Genomic DNA, 21,820 nt, shown 5'->3' on the forward strand with positions numbered 1-21,820 from the left:
GGAACAAATGACCTGGCCAACAACTCCACACTTGCAGCACAGAAAGCTTTTCGGGAGCTTGGTGAGGGCGTGAAACCTTTTGTAAAGACTTTAGCTTTTTCTGAAATACTGCCTGCATATGGAAAGGGAGAGCAAAGAGCGAAAAACACAGAGGACTTTAATAGATGGCTCAGAGCCTGGTGTCATCAAGAAGGCTTCAGGTACATAGGAGGATGGGGAAATACAATTTTATTTGGAACAATGATGAGAAAAAAAAGTCAAATTTCACCAGAAAATAATAAACTTTTATTAATTATGACAGGGGTTGCCATTCAACATATAACTAACAATTGGAAAAATTACAACAACCTAAACTACACATTTTGGTGGAATACAATATGCCATGTTTTTAAAATGGAAAGAACAATAGCAATACAAAAGGGGACATATAATAAATTTATAAAAATATGGGGGCCATTGACAAAATACTGTAATGATTAAATAATAGAATACTTTTTCTTCTTCTCTTCTTTTAGAGATTTTTTTTTTTTTTTTTTTTTATGACACACATATAGGGGGGGTAAGGAAAACAATTTATATATAATATATTATAATATATGATACAAAATGTAACAAATGATAAAAAAAATAATAGAAGGGTGGGGGGAGGGAAAATGAATAAAATTTATCCAGAATATATTATATTAGATATAAATATGTTATTGAATAGTTATCAATTGTATTCTAATATGTTGTATACTTTTATAAAATTTGAAAATATTATATCGGGGCAATGAAAGGGTGGGGGGAGGGTGAAGGGGAAAATCAAATTTAGACATACATTGTGTTAGATATAAAAGTGATACCATGCATTTATCAAATGTATTTTATTATTATGTACACTTTTTGTAAAATTTGAAAATAAAAATATAATGGGGAAAAAAAAAAAAAAAAAAAAAAGAAGGACAAGAAACTATATTGCACTGATGGGCTACATATTACTACAGCAGGAAAAAGAAACCTTGCAGAGAAATTTAGACAATATTTTTCTAGGCATTTAAACTAGAAGGTGGGGATGGTGTATGTACGAAGGACAATTATAGAGACCACCCCCGGCAAAAGAAAAGATGTGATAGTAGTAAAGGCTGCAACATAAGCAATATCAGCAACTCATTTCTTAGTATTGCAACGGAAAGTGAAACGACACAAAAATCCATACGAAAAAGAAGATTATCGCTGAAAAATAGCTGGAAAGCGATGACCACAAATGCTCGCAGTCTAAGCAACAAAGTTCATGATCTGCAAGCCCTGATGTTAGAGGTAGATCTAGATATTGTTGCTATCACAGAGACATGGTTCAGTGAATCACATGGTTGGGATGCAAACATACCGGGATATAATCTTTTTAGGAAGGACAGAGATGGTCATAAAGGTGGAGGAGTAGCTCTCTTTGTAAAGATCAATATCCAAGCAACCGAAATGCAAGGGACCTGGGGAGAGGAAGAAGCGATATGGATTGCTCTGAAAAGAGAAGATGGAACTTCTATCTACGTGGGTGTAGTCTACAGACCTCCGACTCAATCGCAGCAAATTGATAAGGATCTGATTGTGGATATCCAAAAGTTTGGAAGGAAAGAGGAGGTTCTGCTGTTGGGAGATTTCAACCTGCCGGATGCGGACTGGAATGTTCCATCTGCGGAATCGGAAAGAAGTAGGCAGATTGTGGATGCCTTTCAAGAGGCTCTGCTCAGACAAATGGTGACGGAACCCACAAGGGAAAAAGCGATATTGGATCTGGTCCTCACAAATGGAGAGAGTATCTCTAATGTTCGAGTGGGTGCTCACCTGGGAAGTAGCGATCATCAAACGGTTTGGTTTGATATAACGGCTAAAGTGGAGAGCGGCCGCACGATACTTAAAGTCCTAGATTTCAAACGTACGGACTTTAATGCAATGGGAAAGTACCTGAAGAAAGAGCTGTTAGGACGGGAGGATATAAGAGAAGTGGAAAGATAGTGGTCTAAGCTGAAAGGAGCGATAAAAATGGCTACGGACCTTTATTTGAAGAAAATCAATAAAAACAAGAGATAAAGGAAGCCGATATGGTTCTCCAACCTAGTGGCTGAGAAAATAAAGGTGAAAGAGTTGGCGTTCATGAAATATAAAAAAACCCAAGAAGAGGAGAGCAGAAAGGACTACAGGGTGAAACTGAAAGAAGCCAAGAGAGAGATACGTTTGGCGAAGGCACAGGCGGAAGAACAAATGGCTAAAAATGTAAAAAAGGGAGATAAAAATTTTTTCAGATATATTAGTGAAAGGAGGAAGATAAAAAATGGAATTGCTAGGCTAAAAGATGCTGGGAACAAATATGTGGAGAGTGATGAGGAGAAAGCAAATGTGCTAAACAAATACTTCTGTTCTGTGTTCACAGAAGAAAATCCTGGAGAAGGACCGAGATTGTCTGGCAAAGTTACACGAGAAAATGGAGTAGATTATGCGCCGTTCACGGAGGAGGGTGTTTATGAGCAACTTGAAAAACTGAAGGTGGACAAAGCGATGGGACCAGACGGGATCCATCCCAGGATACTAAAGGAGCTCAGAGAGGTTCTGGCGAGTCCTATTAAAGACTTGTTCAACAAATCTCTTGAGACGGGAGTGATTCCTGGGGATTGGAGGAGAGCGGATGTGGTCCCTATTCATAAAAGTGGTCACAGGGATGATGCAGGAAACTACAGGTGAGCCTCACTTCAGTTGTTGGAAAAATAATGAAAGTGTTGCTGAAAGAAAGGATAGTGTACTTCCTTGAATCTAATGGGTTACAGGATCCGAGGCAACATGGCTTTACAAAAGGTAAATCGTGCCAAACGAACCTGATTGAATTTTTTGATTGGGTGACCAGAGAGCTAGATCGAGGACATATGCTAGATGTAATTTACTTGGATTTCAGCAAAGCCTTTGATACAGTTCCTCATAGGAGGCTGTTGAACAAACCTGAAGGGCTGAAGTTAGGACCCAAAGTGGTGAACTGGGTCAGAAACTGGCTGTCGGACAGACGCCAGAGGGTGGTGGTTAATGGAAGTCGCTCGAAGGAAGGAAAGGTGACTAGTGGAGTCCCTCAGGGTTCGGTGCTGGGGCCAATCCTGTTCAATATGTTTGTGAGTGACATTGCTGAAGGGTTAGAAGGAAAAGTGTGCCTTTTTACAGATGATAACAAGATTTGTAACAGAGTAGACACCGAAGAGGGAGTGGAAAATATGAAAAAGGATCTGCAAAAGTTAGAGGAATGGTCTAATGCCTGGCAACTAAAATTCAATGCAAAGAAATGCAGAGTAATGCATTTGGGGATTAATAATAGGAAGGAGGAGGAGAGAAGCTGATGCACAGACGGGGAGAGGGACCTTGGGGTTATAGTGTCCGAAGATCTAAAGGCGAAAAAACAGTATGACAAGGCAGTGGCTGCTGCCAGAAGGATGCTGGGCTGTATAAAGAGAGGCGTAGTCAGTAGAAAGAAGAAGGTGTTGATGCCCCTGTACAGGTCATTGGTGAGGCCCCACTTGGAGTATTGTGTTCAGTTTTGGAGACCATATCTGGCGAAAGACGTAAGAAAACTTGAGGCGGTCCAGAGGAGGGCGACGAAAATTATAGGAGGCTTGCGCCAGAAGACGTATGAGGAGAGACTGGAAGCCCTGAATATGTATACTCTAGGAGAGACAGGGGAGATATGATTCAGACGTTCAAATACTTGACGGGTATTAACGTAGAACAAAATCTTTTCCAGAGAAAGGAAAATGGTAAAACCAGAGGACATAATTTGAGGTTCAGAGGTGGTAGATTCAGGGGCAATGTTAGGAAATTCTACTTTACGGAGAGGGTAGTGGATGCCTGGAATGCGCTCCCGAGAGAGGTGGTGGAGAGTAAAACTGTGACTGAGTTCAAAGAAGTATGGGATAAACACAGAAGATTTAGAATCAGAAAATAATATTAAATATTGAACGAGGCCAGTTACTGGGCAGACTTGCATGGTCTGTGTCTGTGTATGGCTGTTTGGTGGAGGGGAGGGGAGGGCTTCAATGGCTGGGAGGGTGTAGATGGGCTGGAGTAAGTCTTAACAGAAATTTCAGCAGTTGGAACCCAAGCACAGTACCGGGTAAAGCTTTGGATTCTTGCCCAGAAATAGCTAAGAAGAAAAAAATTTAAAAAAAAAAATTTAAATTGAATCAGGTTGGGCAGACTGGATGGACCATTCGGGTCTTTATCTGCCGTCATCTACTATGTTACTATGTAAATTATATCTAGCATATGTCCTCGATCCAGCTCTCCGGTCACCAATCAGAAAATTCAATCAGGTTCATTTGGCACGATGTACCTTTTGTAAAGCTATGTTGCCTCGGATCGTGTAACCCATTAGATTCAAGGAAGTACACTATCCTTTCTTTCACCAACACTTCCATTATTTTTCCAACAACCAAAGTGAGGCTCACCGGCCTGTAGTTTCCCGCTTCATCCCTGTGACCACTTTTGTGAATAGGGATCACATCCGTAGTCCTCCAATCCCCAGGAACCACTCCCGTCTCCAGAGATTTGTTGAACAAGTCTTTAATAGGACCCGCCAGAACCTCTCTGAGCTCCCTCAGTATTCTGGAATGGATCCCATCCGGTCCCTTAGCTTTTCCACCTTCAGTTTTTCAAGTTGTTCATAAACATTCTCCTTCGTGTATGGCGCTGAATCTACTCAATTTTCTCAAGTTATTTTGCCAGACAATCTTGGTCCTTCTCCAGGATTTTCTTCTATGAATACAAAACAGAAGTGCAGTGCTCCCCCGCGAATTTGTGGTCCCGGTGATTCGCGGTATTTCCCGACCGCAAATGACCGGGCAGCAGGAGTATACCGCGAGTGATTTCCTTCACTCGCCAGCACTCCAGCTGCCCTCTCCTGTTTCCCTTGCTAAAAACCATATTTGCGAATATCGAGGGAATACTGTATTTGTTTAGCACGTTTGCTTTTTCCTCATCACTCTCCACATATCGGTTCCCAGCATCTTTTAGTTTAGCAATTCCATTTTCCATCTTTCTCCTTTCACTAATATATATGAAAAATTTTTTGTCTCCCTTTTTTACATTTTTAGCCATTTGTTCTTCCGCCTGCGCTTTCACCAGATGTATCTCTCTCTTGGCTTCTTTCAGTTTCACCCTGTAGTCCTTTCTGCACTTTTCTTCTTGGTTTTTTTTTATATTTCACGAACGCCAACTCTTTTGCCTTTATTTTCTCTGCCACTAGTTTGGAGAACCATATTGGTTTCCTTTTTCTCTTGTTTTTATTTATTTTCTTCACATAAAGGTCCGTAGCCATTTTTATTGCTTTCAGCTTAGACCACTGTCTTTCCACTTCTCTTATGTCCTCCCATCCTAACAGCTCTTTCTTCAGGTATTCTCCCATTTTATGGAAGTCCATATATTTGAAATCTAGGATTTTTAGTATCGTGCGGCCACCCTCCACTTTAACCGTTATATCAAACCAAACCATTTGATGATCGCTACTTCCCAGGTGAGCACCCACTCCAACATTAGCGATACTCTCTCCATTTGTGAGGATCAGATCCAATATCGCTTTTTCCCTCGTGGGTTCCGTCAGCATTTGTCTGAGCAGAGCCTCTTGAAAGGCATCCACAATTTCGCTACTTCTTTCCGATTCCGCAGACGGAACATTCCAGTCTTCATCCAGCAGGTTGAAATTTCCCAACAGCAGCACCTCCTCTTTCCTTCCAAACTTTTGGATATCCACAATCAGAACCTTATCAATTTACTGCGATTGAGTCGGAGGTCTGTAGACTATACACACGTAGATAGAAGTTCCGTCTTCTCTTTTCAGAGTGATCCATATCACTTCTTCCTCTCCCCAGATCCCTTGCATTTCGGTTGCTACTCTTCCACCTTTTTGACCATCTCTGTCCTTCCTAAAAAGATTATATCCAGGTTTGTTTACATCCCATCCATGCGATTCAGTGAACCACGTCTCTGTGATAGCGACAATATCCAGATCTGCCTCTAACATCAGGGCTTGCAGATCATAAACTTTGTTGCTTAGACTGCAAGCATTTGTCGTCATCACTTTCCAGCTATTTTTCATCGGTAATCTCCTTTTTCATATAGATTTTTGTTTCGTTTCACTTTCTGTTGCAATGCTAAGAAGTGAGTTGCTGATATTGTTTACGTGGCAATCTTTACTACCATCACATCTTTTCTTTTGTCGGGGGTGGTCTCTAATTGTCCTTCATACATACACCACCCCCACCTTCTAATTTAAATGCCTAGAAACATATTGTCTAAATTTCTCCGCAAGGATTATTTTTCCTGCTGTAGTAATATGTAGCCCCTCAGTGCAATATAGCTTCTTAGCTTTCCACATATTTCCCCATCCTCATGTGTACCTAAAGCCTTCTTGATGACACCAGGCTTTGAGCTATCTATTAAAGTTCTCTGTGTTTTTTACTCTTTGCTCTCCCTTTCCATATGTTTTTCAGGCAGTATTTCTGAAAAAGCTACAGTCTTTACAAAAGGTTTCAAGCCGTCACTAAGCTTCCAAAAAGCTTTCAGCGCTGTAAGTGTGGAGTTGTTGGCCAAGTCATTTGTTCCCATATGGATAACAACATCAGTGTTAAAATCCTTAGTTTCTTCATTAATTATAGTCTGTATTTGCCTGGAACTCCTGGTAGCTGAGGATCCTGGAAGACATTTCACTATTTTGGTCTCCTCGCCTTGTGTACCAAGGTTAATGCCTCTGATGATGGAATCCCCCAACAGCAATAGTTTTCTGTTTTTGGCTTTTTTATTTGTACTTACGGCATGCTTGTTCTTTCGAGTTACCCTCATTGGTTCCAGTCCCACCTCCCTTCTGTTTTCTTGAGTATCGCAGTGCACTAGTGGAGTGAATGTAACCAGACTGTAAACAAACAGTGATCTGTAGGAACAGCAATTCTATGGAGCACGTATTTTCCAGTGTCACATTTTATGAATAATCAGAATAATTAATTCATCTATAGGATAGAGTCATAGGTTGCAATACTAACCTTTCATTTAATAAGAAAGTTAATACGGCTGTAGTTTTGGTCAAAGATTAATTTAAGTTGTGTCCTAACTCATAATAGGTATTATCAGGCTAATAATCCAGAAACACAGACATCCTAAAAACATCCTAAATCGGCACCTGGATGTCCTAATCACCAGGACGTCCAAGTGCTGATAATCCATACCATCTTTCTGTATGTCTAGCAAGGTGTTCCAGCCTCTGTACATTCAGAGCATGAGATGGGCGTGGTGGAGGCGTGTTATGGGTGGTCTCAAGGGCGGGTTAGACATGAACGTCTTGCAGTGATAATCAAACATTTTGCAATACATCCTGGATGGAACTTATATGTTTGGAACTAGACCTGTTTTAGAAGGGTTTAAGTACTACAAAGGTGCCCAAACTGACCAGATAACCACTGCATGCATCAAGGTAAGACACCACCACTGACACCAGTGCTCACTGACCCCTCATACCCACAAAGATCAGATTGCAAACGTACATACCTGTCTCCAGAACATCAGCACCTGGTATAGGAAAGCCTAGTAGAGCTGCATACAGGTGTCTAAAATAGTCTGGGTAGGTGGGCTATTGAACCATAGAAAAGAGTAGCTAGTCCCATAAGCCACTCTAACTATTACATTCATGGTGGAAAATGTGAGCCCACCAAACCCCCCCAAAACACTACTCTGCTGCCATGTAGGTGCCACCTGCAGCCGTAAAAGCTATCGAGGTTGTAGACAGGTAGATATAGTGGGTTTTGGGGGTCTCACCATACCCCATAAGGGAGTTCTGGTGAGATGTTTACCTGACACCCTTTATGTGAAGTTCACGGCAGTGCCCTCTAAGGTGCCCCACTGCTTTGTTGCCAGGTCTGGGTGGCCAGTCCATTACAGGAATGGCCCCTCTCATGTTCAAATGGTCCTGTTCTGATGTTTGAGACTTGGGACAAAATTTTGGTTGAAAATGTGGTATAAAGATAAGGCATCCTGGCAGTCTGGGCATCTCAATGGTCTGGATGTCCAGATAGAAGATTTTCAAAATAAAATATTTCTAGACGTATGGTGGCTTGCCTTTCGAAAATAGGCATTTCCTTACTGCCAACTTTGGACGTCTAGCACCATACGTCCAAATTGGACTTAGACATATGTTTTGAAAACGACCCTCTACGTCACAATACAATATAAAATGTCCTTTTCTACCCAAGAGATTCCCAAGAACAGATATCAGGGATTTTGAGGCTCTGATTCTATAAATGATGCCTAATTTGTAGATGCCATTGAGCGCAGTTTTCAATCATCCGCTGGGCGCTGTTTGTAGAATCGTGTCTAAGCAGTCTTGTGCCAGTAGCCATTGAATCCTTAGGCACACTGCCATTTAGACCAGATTTTCTTGGCCTAAATAAATGCACCTAAGTCAAACCATGTTCAAAATCTGCCCCAAATCCACCCCTAACCATGCCTACTAATTAGTAAGCACCTTGGAGTACTGATTTAGTTGCCTACTAGCTAATAAATTTTTTACATTGGTTTTTTTTTTTTATATTATTTATTTATTCATTTTGAATTCTTACAACAAGTGAATTAAACATAATACAAACAATTTTCACATATCACTTGTATTTACAAACAAATAATCTTGTAAGATAAAATAAATACCCCCCTTTTTATCAATATTCCTAATTCCATATGATATACATTTCCCTCCCCACCCCCACATATCTGTTACCCATGTGCTAAGATACATTGGTTTTTAATAGTGCTTTCAACTATCAGTGCCGACTATGTCAATTAAGAAAATTAACCCCTCCTTTTACTAAGCCGCCTGGAGCAGTGGCGTAGCAAGGGGGATGCGGGGTGGACCGCCTCGGGCGCCAAGTCAGTAGGGGCACTGACACCTGTCTGCCTCGCCCTGCCACCCTCACGCCATCCCTCCCCCCTCACTCTGTACTTCCGTATTAACTTTACTAGCACAAGCAACTTCTGCCTGTTGCTCACACCAGCCTTGTTCCCCTCTGAATCACTTTAAGGTCACGGGGCCAAGAAGTGATGTCAGAGGGAATCCAACGCTGGCTCGAGGAGCATGCATCCAGAAGCCACTTGTGCTGGAGAAGATTAAGAGGTACGGGAGGGAGAGCACAACGGAAAGAGTAGGGGGCAAGGAGGAGTGTGGGGGGTGCGGAAAGAGCGTGGGGGCACAAAGAAGAGGGCCTGTGGAGCCACTGGCCTGGAGCACTAAATGCTTTGACACTTCTCTGATGCTCATAGAATTCTATGAGTGTTGGAGCATTTAGCGCCATGGGCTGCGTTAGAAACTTCTACCACTGCTTAGTAAAAAGGTGGTGGAGAGGGGGGTTGTTAGGTGCCTAGATCTGCTAGGCACACCAATCTAGGTGCCTAACTTTAAGCATCATTTATAGCAGTGGTTCCCAACCCTGTCCTGGAGGACCACCAGCCAGTCGGGTTTTCGGGATAGCCCTAATGAATATACATGAATGAGATTTGCATATAGTGCAGATGACAGGCATGCAAATATGCCCCATACATGTTCAGTAAGGCTGTTTTGAAAACCTGACTGGCTGGTGGTCCTCCAGGACAGGGTTGGGAATTACTGATTTATAGAATCAGGGCCTAAATGTATTAGTGAAGGGACAGGGGAGCTTAAGCTCCTGCTCATAACTGACACCATTCTAACTAACGATACAAATAATTTACTTTCAGACCCAAAAACTTATTAATCCAAGAGAAATTGAATACCTCACCTTTCAAGAGTTCATAAGACCTGTTGACATCAAATTTCCGAGCACGGATGAACCTTAGAAAGAAGTTGTCCTCTTGGTCCTTTACCTTCTCAGCCACTGCTTTGCAGAGTTCTTCCCCCTTGCCGCTCTGGTCCTGAACCAGCTCTCTCAGCTCCTTAATAGCTGTCTCTCGGGTCTTCTGTGTCTCATTCAGTTCATCTTTTGCCTGAGGAACAGACTCTGATCTTTAACAGTAGCTTCTGACCATCCTTGTGTAACAGCTTCCTTATAGTAATGAGACTGTGCATATTTCGGATTTTCAGTCACAGCCACCCATTGATTTCTTTCTTGTAGATGTTCTATAGCAGTGTTTCTCAACTCGGTCCTGTCAGGTTTTCAGGATATCCAATTTGCATACAATGGAGGCAGTGTATACAAATCCAAGTTTATGCATATTCATTGTGGATATCCTGAAAACTTGACTAGCAAGGGGGTAACTTCAGGACCGAGTTGAGAAACACTGATCTAGATATCCCAAGACTAACACGTTTTTCTTCCAACTTAGAATCCTTTTAATAAAGCCACAAAATTGCGGGCGACTCGAAACTTCGAGTTTCTTCAAGCAAGTCTGCTTGTGAGGCGTCCGCATCCGGGCTCCGTCGATGACGTCACCCATTTGTGAGAATACCTGCCTGCTTGTCATGGGATAATGAGTGCTCCTTTTACGAAGGTGAGCTAGGGTTTTTAGCTATAGCGTGCGGTAGGCGAAAATCTACCACCTCCTAAAAAGGAGGCGGTAGTGGCTAGCTCGCATGGGAATTTAACGCGCGCTATTTTGCTTGTTAAGGCCCTAGTGCACCTTTGTAAAAGGAGCCCTGAGTGTTGGCCAGTGGAATTTATTGGAAGCTAGACATCTTCCCCACTCCCACCACACACACACACTTCTCCTTCTGCAATATAATATAGACAGATTAGGTACTCATATGTAGGTATCCTTGGGAACAGATTTCTTTACCTTCTGGAGTGTATGAGGAGGAATTTTTTCACATGTCCCAAACACTGGCCCGTGGTCCTTTGTGGTAAGATGTTCTAACTTGCTTTGTAAAGCCTGTTCCTCCTCAGAAATGATGCGGTACGTACCAGCCTGAGCGGAGGAAAATTTAAAAAAGCACAAGACGCTGCAATCATTTATTTCTTATACCTATTCGTTAAGAGCATCTGAAGAAATCCCTTTGGCTGGACTCTGAGGATGTTATTGGAGTTGTAGCAAATTCCGTGACCAAACTTTATACCTTATGCTCCTAGTCATGCTTTACAGAGATTTCTGACCTATTTTGCACATATTTTCTTCATTTTTGGGATATATGGAATATGAACACTGAGTCCACAGATGTGATTGTTTGGAGTAATTCCCTTCTACTTACTTTTTTATATTCTGAAAGCTATAAGTGTTTTCCAGAAAGTTCCAAACTAGCAAAGTTCTCTAGCTTCTTCTAATCCTTAGTTCTGCTATGAAAGAATTTATGAAGAATGGAGGAAACATCTGATGTAATACTCACAGTAGTAGACATGGTGCGCTCTGTATTTCAACACAAAGCTGCTGCAAAGAAAACGAGAAACAAACTGGTGAGAAGCTCTGTGCTTCCATAGCATAATTTAAGCACCCCAGTAATAGAGAATTACACAGGGACAATTTTTTCCCCCGTCCCCACGGAAACTCATTTTCCCATTCCGTCCCCATGAGCTATTTTCCTGTCCCTGCCCCATTCCTGCAAGCTCCGTCTTCATCTGCACAAGCCTCAAACCCTTTAAAATCATGTGTTTGAGGCTTGTGCAGTTAAGGCAGAGCTTACAGGAATGGGGCAGGGGCAGCGACAAAATTTGTGGGGACAGGATGGGCAAATTGAGTTCCTACGGGGACAGGGAAAAATTTGTTACAGTGTTATCCTCTACCCAGTAATCCAAAAGAGCAGTGGTAAGCAGAGGACAGTGCATTTTACCAGTTCATATTAGGTTATACCAGGTGTTCTTAACCCAGACTTTGAGACATAACTAGCAGCTAAGGTTTTCGGGATATCCACAATGAATATGTATGAGATAAATTTGCGTGCACTGCCTCAGATTTACATACAATGGAGGCCGTGCTACAAATGTACCTGATGCGCTAGATGTGTCTCTGGGGACTGAGTTGAGAATCACTACATTAGACCCAAATCCAAATCGTTCTGAGATGCAGTGCAAGAGATGGGAATGAAACAGAGTATATTAATCAGAACCTCTTTTGTGTGATTTAATAGTCTCAGATCTACCTTGTGTGAGGATTCTTTTAATGAAAGGAAAAGCAAGAAGCAAAGAAGGGGTCAAAATAATCCCACTGTTTCAAGGGATCAGTTTAGCTCTGCACATAATGCCCACGTCACAGATGAAGAGTTAACATGGAGAAATGTAGAAACAGAGAAACACAATGGCAGATAAAGCCCAAATGGCCCATCCAGGCTGCCCATCTGGAACATCCACTATTTCCTTCTCTCCCTAAAAGATTCCACCTACCTGTCCCACACTTTCATGAACTCAGACATAGAGCTATCCAAAGTATTTGTCGTCATTTAGGAGCTCCTTGCCTATCTAATAGATCTATCAGTTCTGTTACTATGAAAAGTGAATGGTCCAGAAGCTGGACCTTGAAATCAAGAATGGAATTACCACGATTGACAACAGAAAAGGATCAAAGAGCGTTTTCAGTTGTTTTGCATGATTCACCAGCTTGCCTTTAGACGGAGATATATTATTGCTCAGCTATCAACATCTTGACATTCATCCTCTGGATTGTGTTTACTACCTACTGCTACTACGGTCATGGTAACATTCCTGAGCCTGCACAGATTATTTCTGGCCCCACCCCCTGTGACATCACAGGGGTGTCCAAGTTCTTTACTGTCGGGATTACCGTACACCAGAGAGAAGATATTGACTTTGTCAGGATGAAAAGGAGCACAACTAAGAGAACATCTTTGGGTGGACTTTGGAAGGGTTTGGGGGGAAGTTGTAAGTGTATATGGAGCAATGTAGAATCTTTAGATTTGTCTTGTAGTGTGTCTGTATATTACTATGGCAGCAATTTTAGTAATTATGAGTTGTGAACTTTATGGCGTATTATCTGACTCTGGTTTGTAGGCGTGTGAGGGATTGTCCAATGGAGATATGTTTCAACTGTACCACATGTTGAGAGATCGATTCCACGTCAGAATATATTACAGGTAAATGCTAGATCAATAATGGCCACAGCATGATGGCTGAAACGTCGGTTCTACCTACCCAGATACGGTGAGACCTGGACAACTGCAAAAATCAAGAAATAAGACTATTGATTTATGACTCGCTGTTACAAGAGAAGTTGGATGTACTCTGTATTACAGAGTCTTGGTTTGAAGGTAATTAATCAATGTTGTACTTCAGGTTATTTGGAGGAGTGAGACTGCTATAATGGGAAAAGATGTGGTGGGGTATTAATGATTTGAAGGCATGTGTTGGCTTTTACTGAACTAGGTATCAAGTTTGAACAATTCTTTTTGAGGAAAGTTCATGGGGGGGGTTAACCAGTGGAGTACTAAGGAGGGGCAGTCTACCCTGAGTGCTATTCTGGTGGGGGTGCCAACATCCCTCCTCCTCTCCATCCACCGACCGCTCCTTCCCAATTCTTCCCCACCCCCCCACAATACCTCTAGCTCTTTGCCGGCATGAGCAGTAATTCCAACCTGGTGCTCACGCCGGCTCTTCCTATAACATCACTTCTGGGTCCTGTGCCTAAGAAGTGACGTAGGAGGAAGAGCCGACTCCGACATGGGCAGCTATTTGATGATGATGCTCATGCTGGGAAAGTTAAAGAGATATGGGGGAAGGGGCACATGCGCACTGCAGGGGGGACAGTGAAGGAGCAGGGGCAGAGAAGAGGGTGGGGGAGGGACACCAATGTTCCGGCACCTCTTACTTTCTCTCTAGGGATAACAGAAATTTTTGAGAATGTGCTATTACCAGTGATACCTAACGTTGAGATGGGGAGTTTGTGGGATGTTTTTGAACTTTTAGTGTTCTGAAGTCCTTGAATCCAATGTGTGCATTGTTCTTCCATAATACTATGACAGTCAGGCGATGTGTTAGTGCAAGCATTGAGAGATCTGGTTTATTGTTAGGATCTTTGGAGGTAGCTTTGGATCCAGCTTGTAGTAAAGATATGAACCCAAATCTAAATTAGTGCTGATAGCAGCCATCAGCACCCAATTATTGGCATTACTTGGCTTGCTACCCAATTTAGTTCTCAGCCCAACCTGAATCCGTGCTCAAATATCAGCACCCAATTTTGGGCACCATATAACGAGGGGGTGCTGAAAAGTTCTCAGCCCAACTAAGGAGAAAATGACATGGATATGGTTCAATCAATGATCTGAAACAATGTCAAAACATAGAATTTTGTTTCTGCAAATTGGCACTTAATGAAATAAGATAACACATTTCAGCTACAGTGGCAAAAACAGGTTCAAAATTTAGGAAGATGTTTGGTTGGGCTGAGAACTTTTCAGCACCCCTTCATATAGAATCTGGGGGATGATGAGCAGTGAGAATTGGGCAGCAATATTGGGAAGATTTGACTGCGTGAGATTTGTGTTTTATTTTGAGTTTTTACTGTTTTATATATAATTTTGCTTTTAAGTCTGAGAATTGTCAGGCTAGAATTGTTCAAGCAATAAATAAATACAGTAAAGGATGCCAAGAAAAGAGAGTTTCATTCAGTAAAGACAAAAGTAAATGAAAACTCCATGTTGCATTTTCTTTTGCACAGTCATTTAACTCTCCAGATGCCAAATAATTTACTATCAGCATTCTGTGTTATTCCAGGCACAAAATGGAGAATCCTAGATGAAATGAAACTTGCTGGTGTTATCCTGATTCAGATAATGTCAGTTGGAATGAATCCCTATGGAATTTATACTATGTGACAGAGGAAAATAAACCAACCAGAGTTAATGATTCATCTCCTTCAAGTATGAGGTCAGGTGCATTAGGGGAGAGCTCTCATTTAAAACAGTTTTCTAATCTGTTTCATTTCATTTGGAAGTCAAAACTAATTAGTGATATGAACCATCAGTCTCAGCCCAGCTCCATCTCCTACTGAAAAACCCCAATCAGCATCAAATTCCAATCATTCAAGGCCCCCCTGAACCTTCCTATATGCTCCCACCCCTACATTCTATCCCATACCTAGGAATTGCCAAAGTCCAAATGAAGTAAGAGTGATCCCCAACAGCCCTTTCAGATGCCTCCTAGGATTCAAACTGAGACTGCAGTATTTTATTGTATAGGGGTCCACCATTTTGTTACCTCCAGTAGCTCACATCATTTGAAGCAGGGTCTGGCAAGGTAGGCCCAACTGAGGATTCTCCCATCCTATTTGGACTTTTTGACAACTCCCATGGATGGGGTAAGGTACATCCAAGAGTAGAGGATAAGAAAATGAAGAGTTGATGTTTTAAAATTTGGTGATACTAGGCTTTTTCTAAAGGTTGGAAAGTGCTCTGGACCTGATGGTTTGTTGCTTTTTTCTTTTGTTTAGTTTTTATTTCAGGTTGTTATTATTTTATTCCTAACAAAGCATAAACAAAATGAAGAGACAAAGAAAACAAGGAAATGTAAGCTTATGCCCTGCTTCTTTATACAGTATAGAAGAACTAAAGTTTAATCTATTAAAAAAAATAATGTTTGTAGAGGACCACAGCAACGCATGTAGGAAAGTAAACGAAGAAAATATGGCAAGATCTGGAAGTAATGCCACTTGACATATATGATCTGTAATTCTTAATGCAAAGAATCAAAATATGTCTATTTTAAACAACAAGAAGAATGGTCAACAAAAAATATAAAGCATAAAAATGCAATAAAATACTGCAAATATTCTTATCCCCCCAAAAAAAATAAATCTGAGAGATTGACCTTTGAAGTAGAAGTATTTCTGGGGACCTATGTATTTGCTAATGCACGTGTTATTGCAACGTTTTATGTGATGAAGGCTAGAGGTACAATTAAAGTTCTCTGTGAATGACTGCATTAACATGGTTGCACAATTAGCACAAGCTGTTTGAATGATTATGAAGATAAGGATTTGGATTTAGTTCATGCCTTCCTCAGTATTCAAGGTAAATTACATTCAGGCACAGTAGGTATTTTCCTACCCCTGGAGGACTTAACAGTGTATATTTGTAGATGAGGAAATGAAAGAAGAAGTGACTTGCCTGAGATCACAAGGAGCATTGGGATTTGAACCTGGCAGCCTGTTCTCTAACCCTATAGTTGTTCATTTAAATAGTTTACACATGAATGCACGGGATGGGAAGAATTCCATTTGTAAATGGCAGTGACATTGGGGGGTCTCAGTAGGAGGAAGGACTGTTCCTATCCTTATGTCATCTAATCTATAGTATACTTATGAAAGGAATTTTTAAAATAAAGTAAAATTATGGGATCTCCCTTGGCACACCTGGAATCTCTTCGGGGCACACAGACACTGCTCTACAGGCATCTGTTCATCTCTCCATTGTACGTATTTGGGGATCACTTCTCCGACCATATACAGAAGCAACTCTCAGACTCTAAACTGAAAACCAATTATGTCTGCTAAGCTTTAAACTAACTGCCTCTTTTACAAAGACGGGCTAGCAGCTGCCGCACGGCAACAGCCCCGAAGCCCTTTCCAGCCACTAGCACAGCTTTGTAAAAGAGGCCGTAAATGTTAAAAAATGGTTTCCTGGAGAATAAAATATGTTTTAACATTTAGAATATAGGATTTACTTCCCCCCCCCCAACCCGGAGATCATTATTTGAGTAATATTTTGCTTACATATATAATTTGACCCTTTAGTAATATTATAAGCATTGGAGCTAGATGTTTTTTTTCAAAGCAGAAACATTTTATTCCCTCACCTACCAGTTTGAAATCCACAGGAGAGGAAAATGTAGACTATTGTTTCAGAATCACAATCAAAATGTTCTAGTTTTCAGCAAGGGAATCAAGTCTATATTAGCCAGGTTAAAAGAGCTCTTTACTTACCGTTCACCCAGCAAAACTGAATATGCAATGGTATGAACCCGAACTGCAAAGTCTATGGAGAGATGAGATCCTGTGCTGAGGACAAAGCTCTAAGACCAAGATACACAGAAAGAAAGAAAGACAGGGTCAAATGAGACTCGTTAAGAGGAAAGGAAACGCTGCAGAAAGCTCTGTGAAGTCACCGGGTTCGGATTAAAATATCACATGGCATTATTCACATAGGCCTTTTAATAAGCTGGCATAAAACAGCCTGAAGAACTCATTAAAAGTGACAAAGGGACAGGAGGCTAGAGATAGGGTACACGTCCAAATGGTTTGTGGGCAGTGGTATCTCGCAATTAGAAAAATTAGAGGGGCTTAATGGTTGTTATGATTTCAGTTCTTATTAGTGCACAGAGCATTGAATTACTCAGGTTCTGCAAAAATGAAGGATCTGCCAGACCGGAAAGTGTTTAATGGGTTCTTTGGTACTTGGGAGTTCTAAAATAGAATCTAACAACAAGATAAAGAAATAAATAAATGTTCTCTGGATAACACAAGACATAGGAGCATAGTAGATGTCAGCAGATCAGACATAGTTAAGAACATAAGAATAGCCTTACTGGGCCAGATCAATGGTCCATCTAGCCCAATATCCCAACTTCACAGAGGCCAATCCAAGTCACAAGTACCTGCCAAAACCCCAAATAGTACCAGCATTCCATGCCACTGATCTAGGGCAAGCAGTGGCTTCCCCCATGTCTTTCTCAATAACAGTCTATGGACTTTTCCTCCAGGAAATTGTCCAAACCTTTCTTAAAACCAGTTACGCTATCCGCTCTTACCACAACCTCTGACAATGCATTCCAGAGCTTAACTATTCTCTGAGTGAAAAAACATATGTCCTCCTATTGGTTTTAAAAGTATTTTCCTATAACTTCATCGAGCGTCCCCTAGTCTTTGTAATTTTTGACAGAGTGAATAATCGATCTACTTGTACCCATTCTACTCCACTCAGGATTTTGTAGACTTCAATCAAGCCCTCAGCCATCTCTTTTCCAAGCTGAAGAACCCTAACCTCTTTAGTCTTTCCTCATACGAGTTTCATCCCCTTTATTATCTTGGTCGCTCTTCTTTGAACTTTTTCTAATGCTGCTATATCTATTTTTGAGATAAGATGACCAGAATGCAATGATTGTCCACCAAGTTTGGTCAGTTGTCCTTTCTAAACTATTCTTGCTAATGATATTCTCCAGGTCTCAGCCATGTGAGTTGGACTGTCTGCAGATCACCCCTTTTCCAAGCTGGCTTTTTCATCTCCAATTATGGTCCTCTATCTTCCTAGGTAAAGTATATAAATAAATTGCCATACCTAGACCACCACCCTGCCCTCCCCCCTCATTTCTTTTAACTAAATTCTCCCAATTCTCTACAGTCTACAGCAATACGGCCACCTGTTACTAGTCAAGAGTAATTTACTACACAAACTCAAACACTGAGGGAATGAGGACCTGAAGTAGTTCCCCAAACTGGGTGTTGCCTAATAGCTAATACAACGAGGAAAAGGATTACATAAAACAAACCCTAAATAGAAAGATGGCTGCAATGGTGGCTGAATCTGTTATGCTGAGTAGGAATGTCATGAATTGATTAGGAACATAAAAATAGCCTTACTGGGTCAGACCAATGGTCCATCAAGTCCAGTAGCCCGTTCTCACGGTGGTCAATCCAGGTCACTAGTACCTGACCAAAACCCAAGGAGTAGCACTATTCCATTCTAGCAATACAGGGCAAGCAGTGGCTTCCCCCATGTCTTTCTCAATAACAGACTATGGACTTTTCCTCCAGGAACTTGTCCAAACCTTTCTTAAAACCAACTACGCTATCTGCTCTTACCACATCCTCTGGCAACGCGTTCCAGAGCTTAACTATTCTGAGTGAAAAAAAAATTCCTCCTATTGGTTTTAAAAGTGTTTCCCTGTAACTTCATCGAGTGTCCCCTAGTCTTTGTAATTTTTGACAGAGTGAAAAATCAATCCACTTGTACCCATTCTACTCCACTCAGGATTTTGTAGACTTCAATCATATCTCCCCTCAGCCGTCTCTTTTTCAAGCTGAAGAGAGGCTGATGACGAGGCCTTCATCGATGACACCATCCTGGAACTGTCACACACCACAGAGAGAACCCACGACAGGTCCATCCTTGACACGCCCAAACCTACAGCACTAAACACAACAATTGGAGTACAGGAGATGATTGGAGATGCTGGCCCCTGGCAACTAGTAACCTCCTCTACGGGCAAGCGAAATAAACCCACCCCATTCTCACGCTCTTCTTCTTTTTCTTTTTCTCTTCAACAGGATAGCCGTTCATCAATACCACAGCTAACTCTCAGAAATAGATTTCAAATCCTACAAGATGAAACCACCGAGGAAACAGCAGAAGAGGCTCATGAGGATACCCAGCACACAACGTCAAATCCAGAGCACGCAGACCGACCCCCTCGAAAGGAACGAAGAGTGGTAGTCATTGGTGACTCCATACTAAGGGGCACCGAGGGACCAATTTGCAGGCCTAATTTACAATCAAGAGAGGTCTGCTGTCTCCCTGGAGCCAGGATCCAGGATATTACCACTAGCCTGGACAAAATTCTAAAACCTAATGATCATTTTCCCATGTTTCTCATCCATGTAGGCACAAATGACACTGCTAGGAGCGACACAGAGAACATCCCCAGAGATTTTGGAGTACTAGGAAAGAAGCTGAAGCAGACAGGAGCACAGGTGGTCTTTTCGTCAATTCTTCCAGTGAGAAATAGAGGCCGAGCGAGAGAAGAGCGTATTCAACGGACTAACGAATGGCTCCGAAAATGGTGCATAGAAATGAACTTCGGATTCCTGAACCACGGCGATACGCTCCAGGGACTGCAGGGACCAGACGGACTCCACCTGACCAGAAGAGGTAGAAACGTATTTGGACATCGATTGGCCCGCCTACTCAACAGGGCTTTAAACTAGGTAAGTTGGGGGAGGGTACATACTTATATCCCAGAGCAGTAAGAAACCACCCTGTGGAGGCGAGTCGCACTGACACTACCAAATCTAAGGTAAGTACCAATGATATCCACAATTATTCAGGGAGAAAAATCACTGATAATCTAGAAGCCACACTAACTCATCATAAAGGAATCTCTTCACAGATATGGAGGGCTATGTATGTTAATGCACACAGCTTGGGCAATAAAATTCTAGAATTAGAGACTGAGATAACAAACGCTGATCTTGATGTGATAGCGATATCCGAAACCTGGTTCACAGAATCGCATGGGTGGGATATGGTTATACCAGGGTACAACCTACTTCGTTGCGACCGAGTGGGTAAATTGGGGGGAGGAGTAGCACTATACACTAAGGAAAGCATCAAAACCACCAGAATCACAGATGTTAGATACACCGGGGAATCCATCTGGGTGAACCTGGCCAGAGGAAAGGAAAAATGCCTATACCTTGGTGTGATATATAGACCTCCCAGGCAACAGGAGGACAAAGACATAGAATTAATCGAGGACATAGAGAACATCACACTGCGCGGGGACTCAGTAATGCTAGGAGACTTCAACATGCCAGATGCAGATTGGGACACACTCTCCGCGACTACGGGAAGCAGCAAAAGAATATTAAACTCCATAAAGGGTGCACATCTCAAGCAATTGGTATTGGAGCCCACCAGAGACCAGGCGTTACTAGACCTAGTTCTCACCAATGGAGATAGCGTCACGGAAGTCTCAGTAGGAGACACACTAGCCTCCAGCGACCATAATATGGTATGGCTCAACCTCAAGAAAGGTTTTCCTAAGACAAACACAGCAACAAGGGTTCTCAATTTTAGAGGCACAGACTTCAACCGCATGGGAGATTTTGTCCATCAGGAGCTACATAAAGAAGCAAAATCTGACAATGTGGAGGACATGTGGACGTCTCTGAAGTCCATACTACACGAAGCAACAGACCGATACATAAAGACAGTAAGTAAACGCAGGAGAAACAAAAGACCCCAATGGTTCAGTAAAGAAATTTCAGACCTAGTTAAACAGAAAAAAGATGCATTTATCACCTACAAACACTTAGGCAGAGAGAGGGCAAAAGAGGACTATCTAGAGAGATCTAAAGCTGTCAAAACAGCAGTCAGAGAGGCCAAACTCCAAATGGAGGAAGAGCTAGCACGGAAAATTAAGAAAGGGGATAAATCTTTCTTCAGCTATATTAGCGACAGGAAAAGAAATAAAGATGGGATAGTACGCCTGAAGAAATCGGACGGTAACTTTGCGGAATCAGATTCTGAGAAGGCAGAACTACTAAACCAATACTTCTGTTCAGTGTTCACCCGCGAAATGCCGGGAGCTGGTCCACAGCTGCAGAAAGGAGATAACCAGAAAGACCCGTTTCAAGATTTCGAATTTACGCCCAGTAGCGTCTACGATGAACTATCAAAACTCAAAGTAAACAAAGCCATGGGACCGGATAACCTACATCCCAGAATGCTCAGGGAGTTAAGGGAAGTCCTGGCTGAACCATTATCTGTTCTTTTCAATCTTTCCCTAAGCACAGGAAGAGTCCCCTTGGACTGGAAAACCGCTAATGTAATCCCACTCCACAAGAAGGGCTGCAGGACAGAGACAGCAAACTACAGACCAGTGAGTCTCACGTCTATAGTGTGTAAACTCATGGAAACACTGATCAAACAGAATATTGACACAATCCTAGACGAAAAAAAACTGCGTGATCCACACCAACACGGGTTCACCCAGGGAAGATCTTGCCAATCTAATCTGATTAGCTTTTTTGACTGGGTTACTAGACAACTGGACGCCGGAGAGTCACTGGACGTGGTATATTTGGACTTCAGTAAAGCATTTGATAGCGTCCCTCATCGAAGATTACTGAACAAGCTGAAATCGAT

General features: G+C 41.9%; 1 protein-coding gene across 1 annotated transcript in view; it reads right to left on the reverse strand.

Moving 5' to 3' along the window:
* RLBP1 (retinaldehyde binding protein 1) overlaps positions 1–21,820 on the reverse strand; it is a 68,684-nt gene that overhangs the window by 36,875 nt on the left and 9,989 nt on the right. Inside the window, exons 4-6 of the mRNA XM_033921049.1 lie at positions 11,342–11,382; positions 10,798–10,926; positions 9,804–10,008 (exon numbers count right to left, since the gene is read on the reverse strand). Coding sequence (XP_033776940.1) covers positions 9,804–10,008; positions 10,798–10,926; positions 11,342–11,353 — 346 coding nt within the window. The 5' untranslated portion in view covers positions 11,354–11,382. The remainder of the gene's footprint in view (positions 1–9,803; positions 10,009–10,797; positions 10,927–11,341; positions 11,383–21,820) is intronic.

Source organism: Geotrypetes seraphini, chromosome 14 (assembly GCF_902459505.1).
Source record: "Geotrypetes seraphini chromosome 14, aGeoSer1.1, whole genome shotgun sequence".
Lineage (NCBI taxonomy): Eukaryota > Metazoa > Chordata > Amphibia > Gymnophiona > Dermophiidae > Geotrypetes > Geotrypetes seraphini.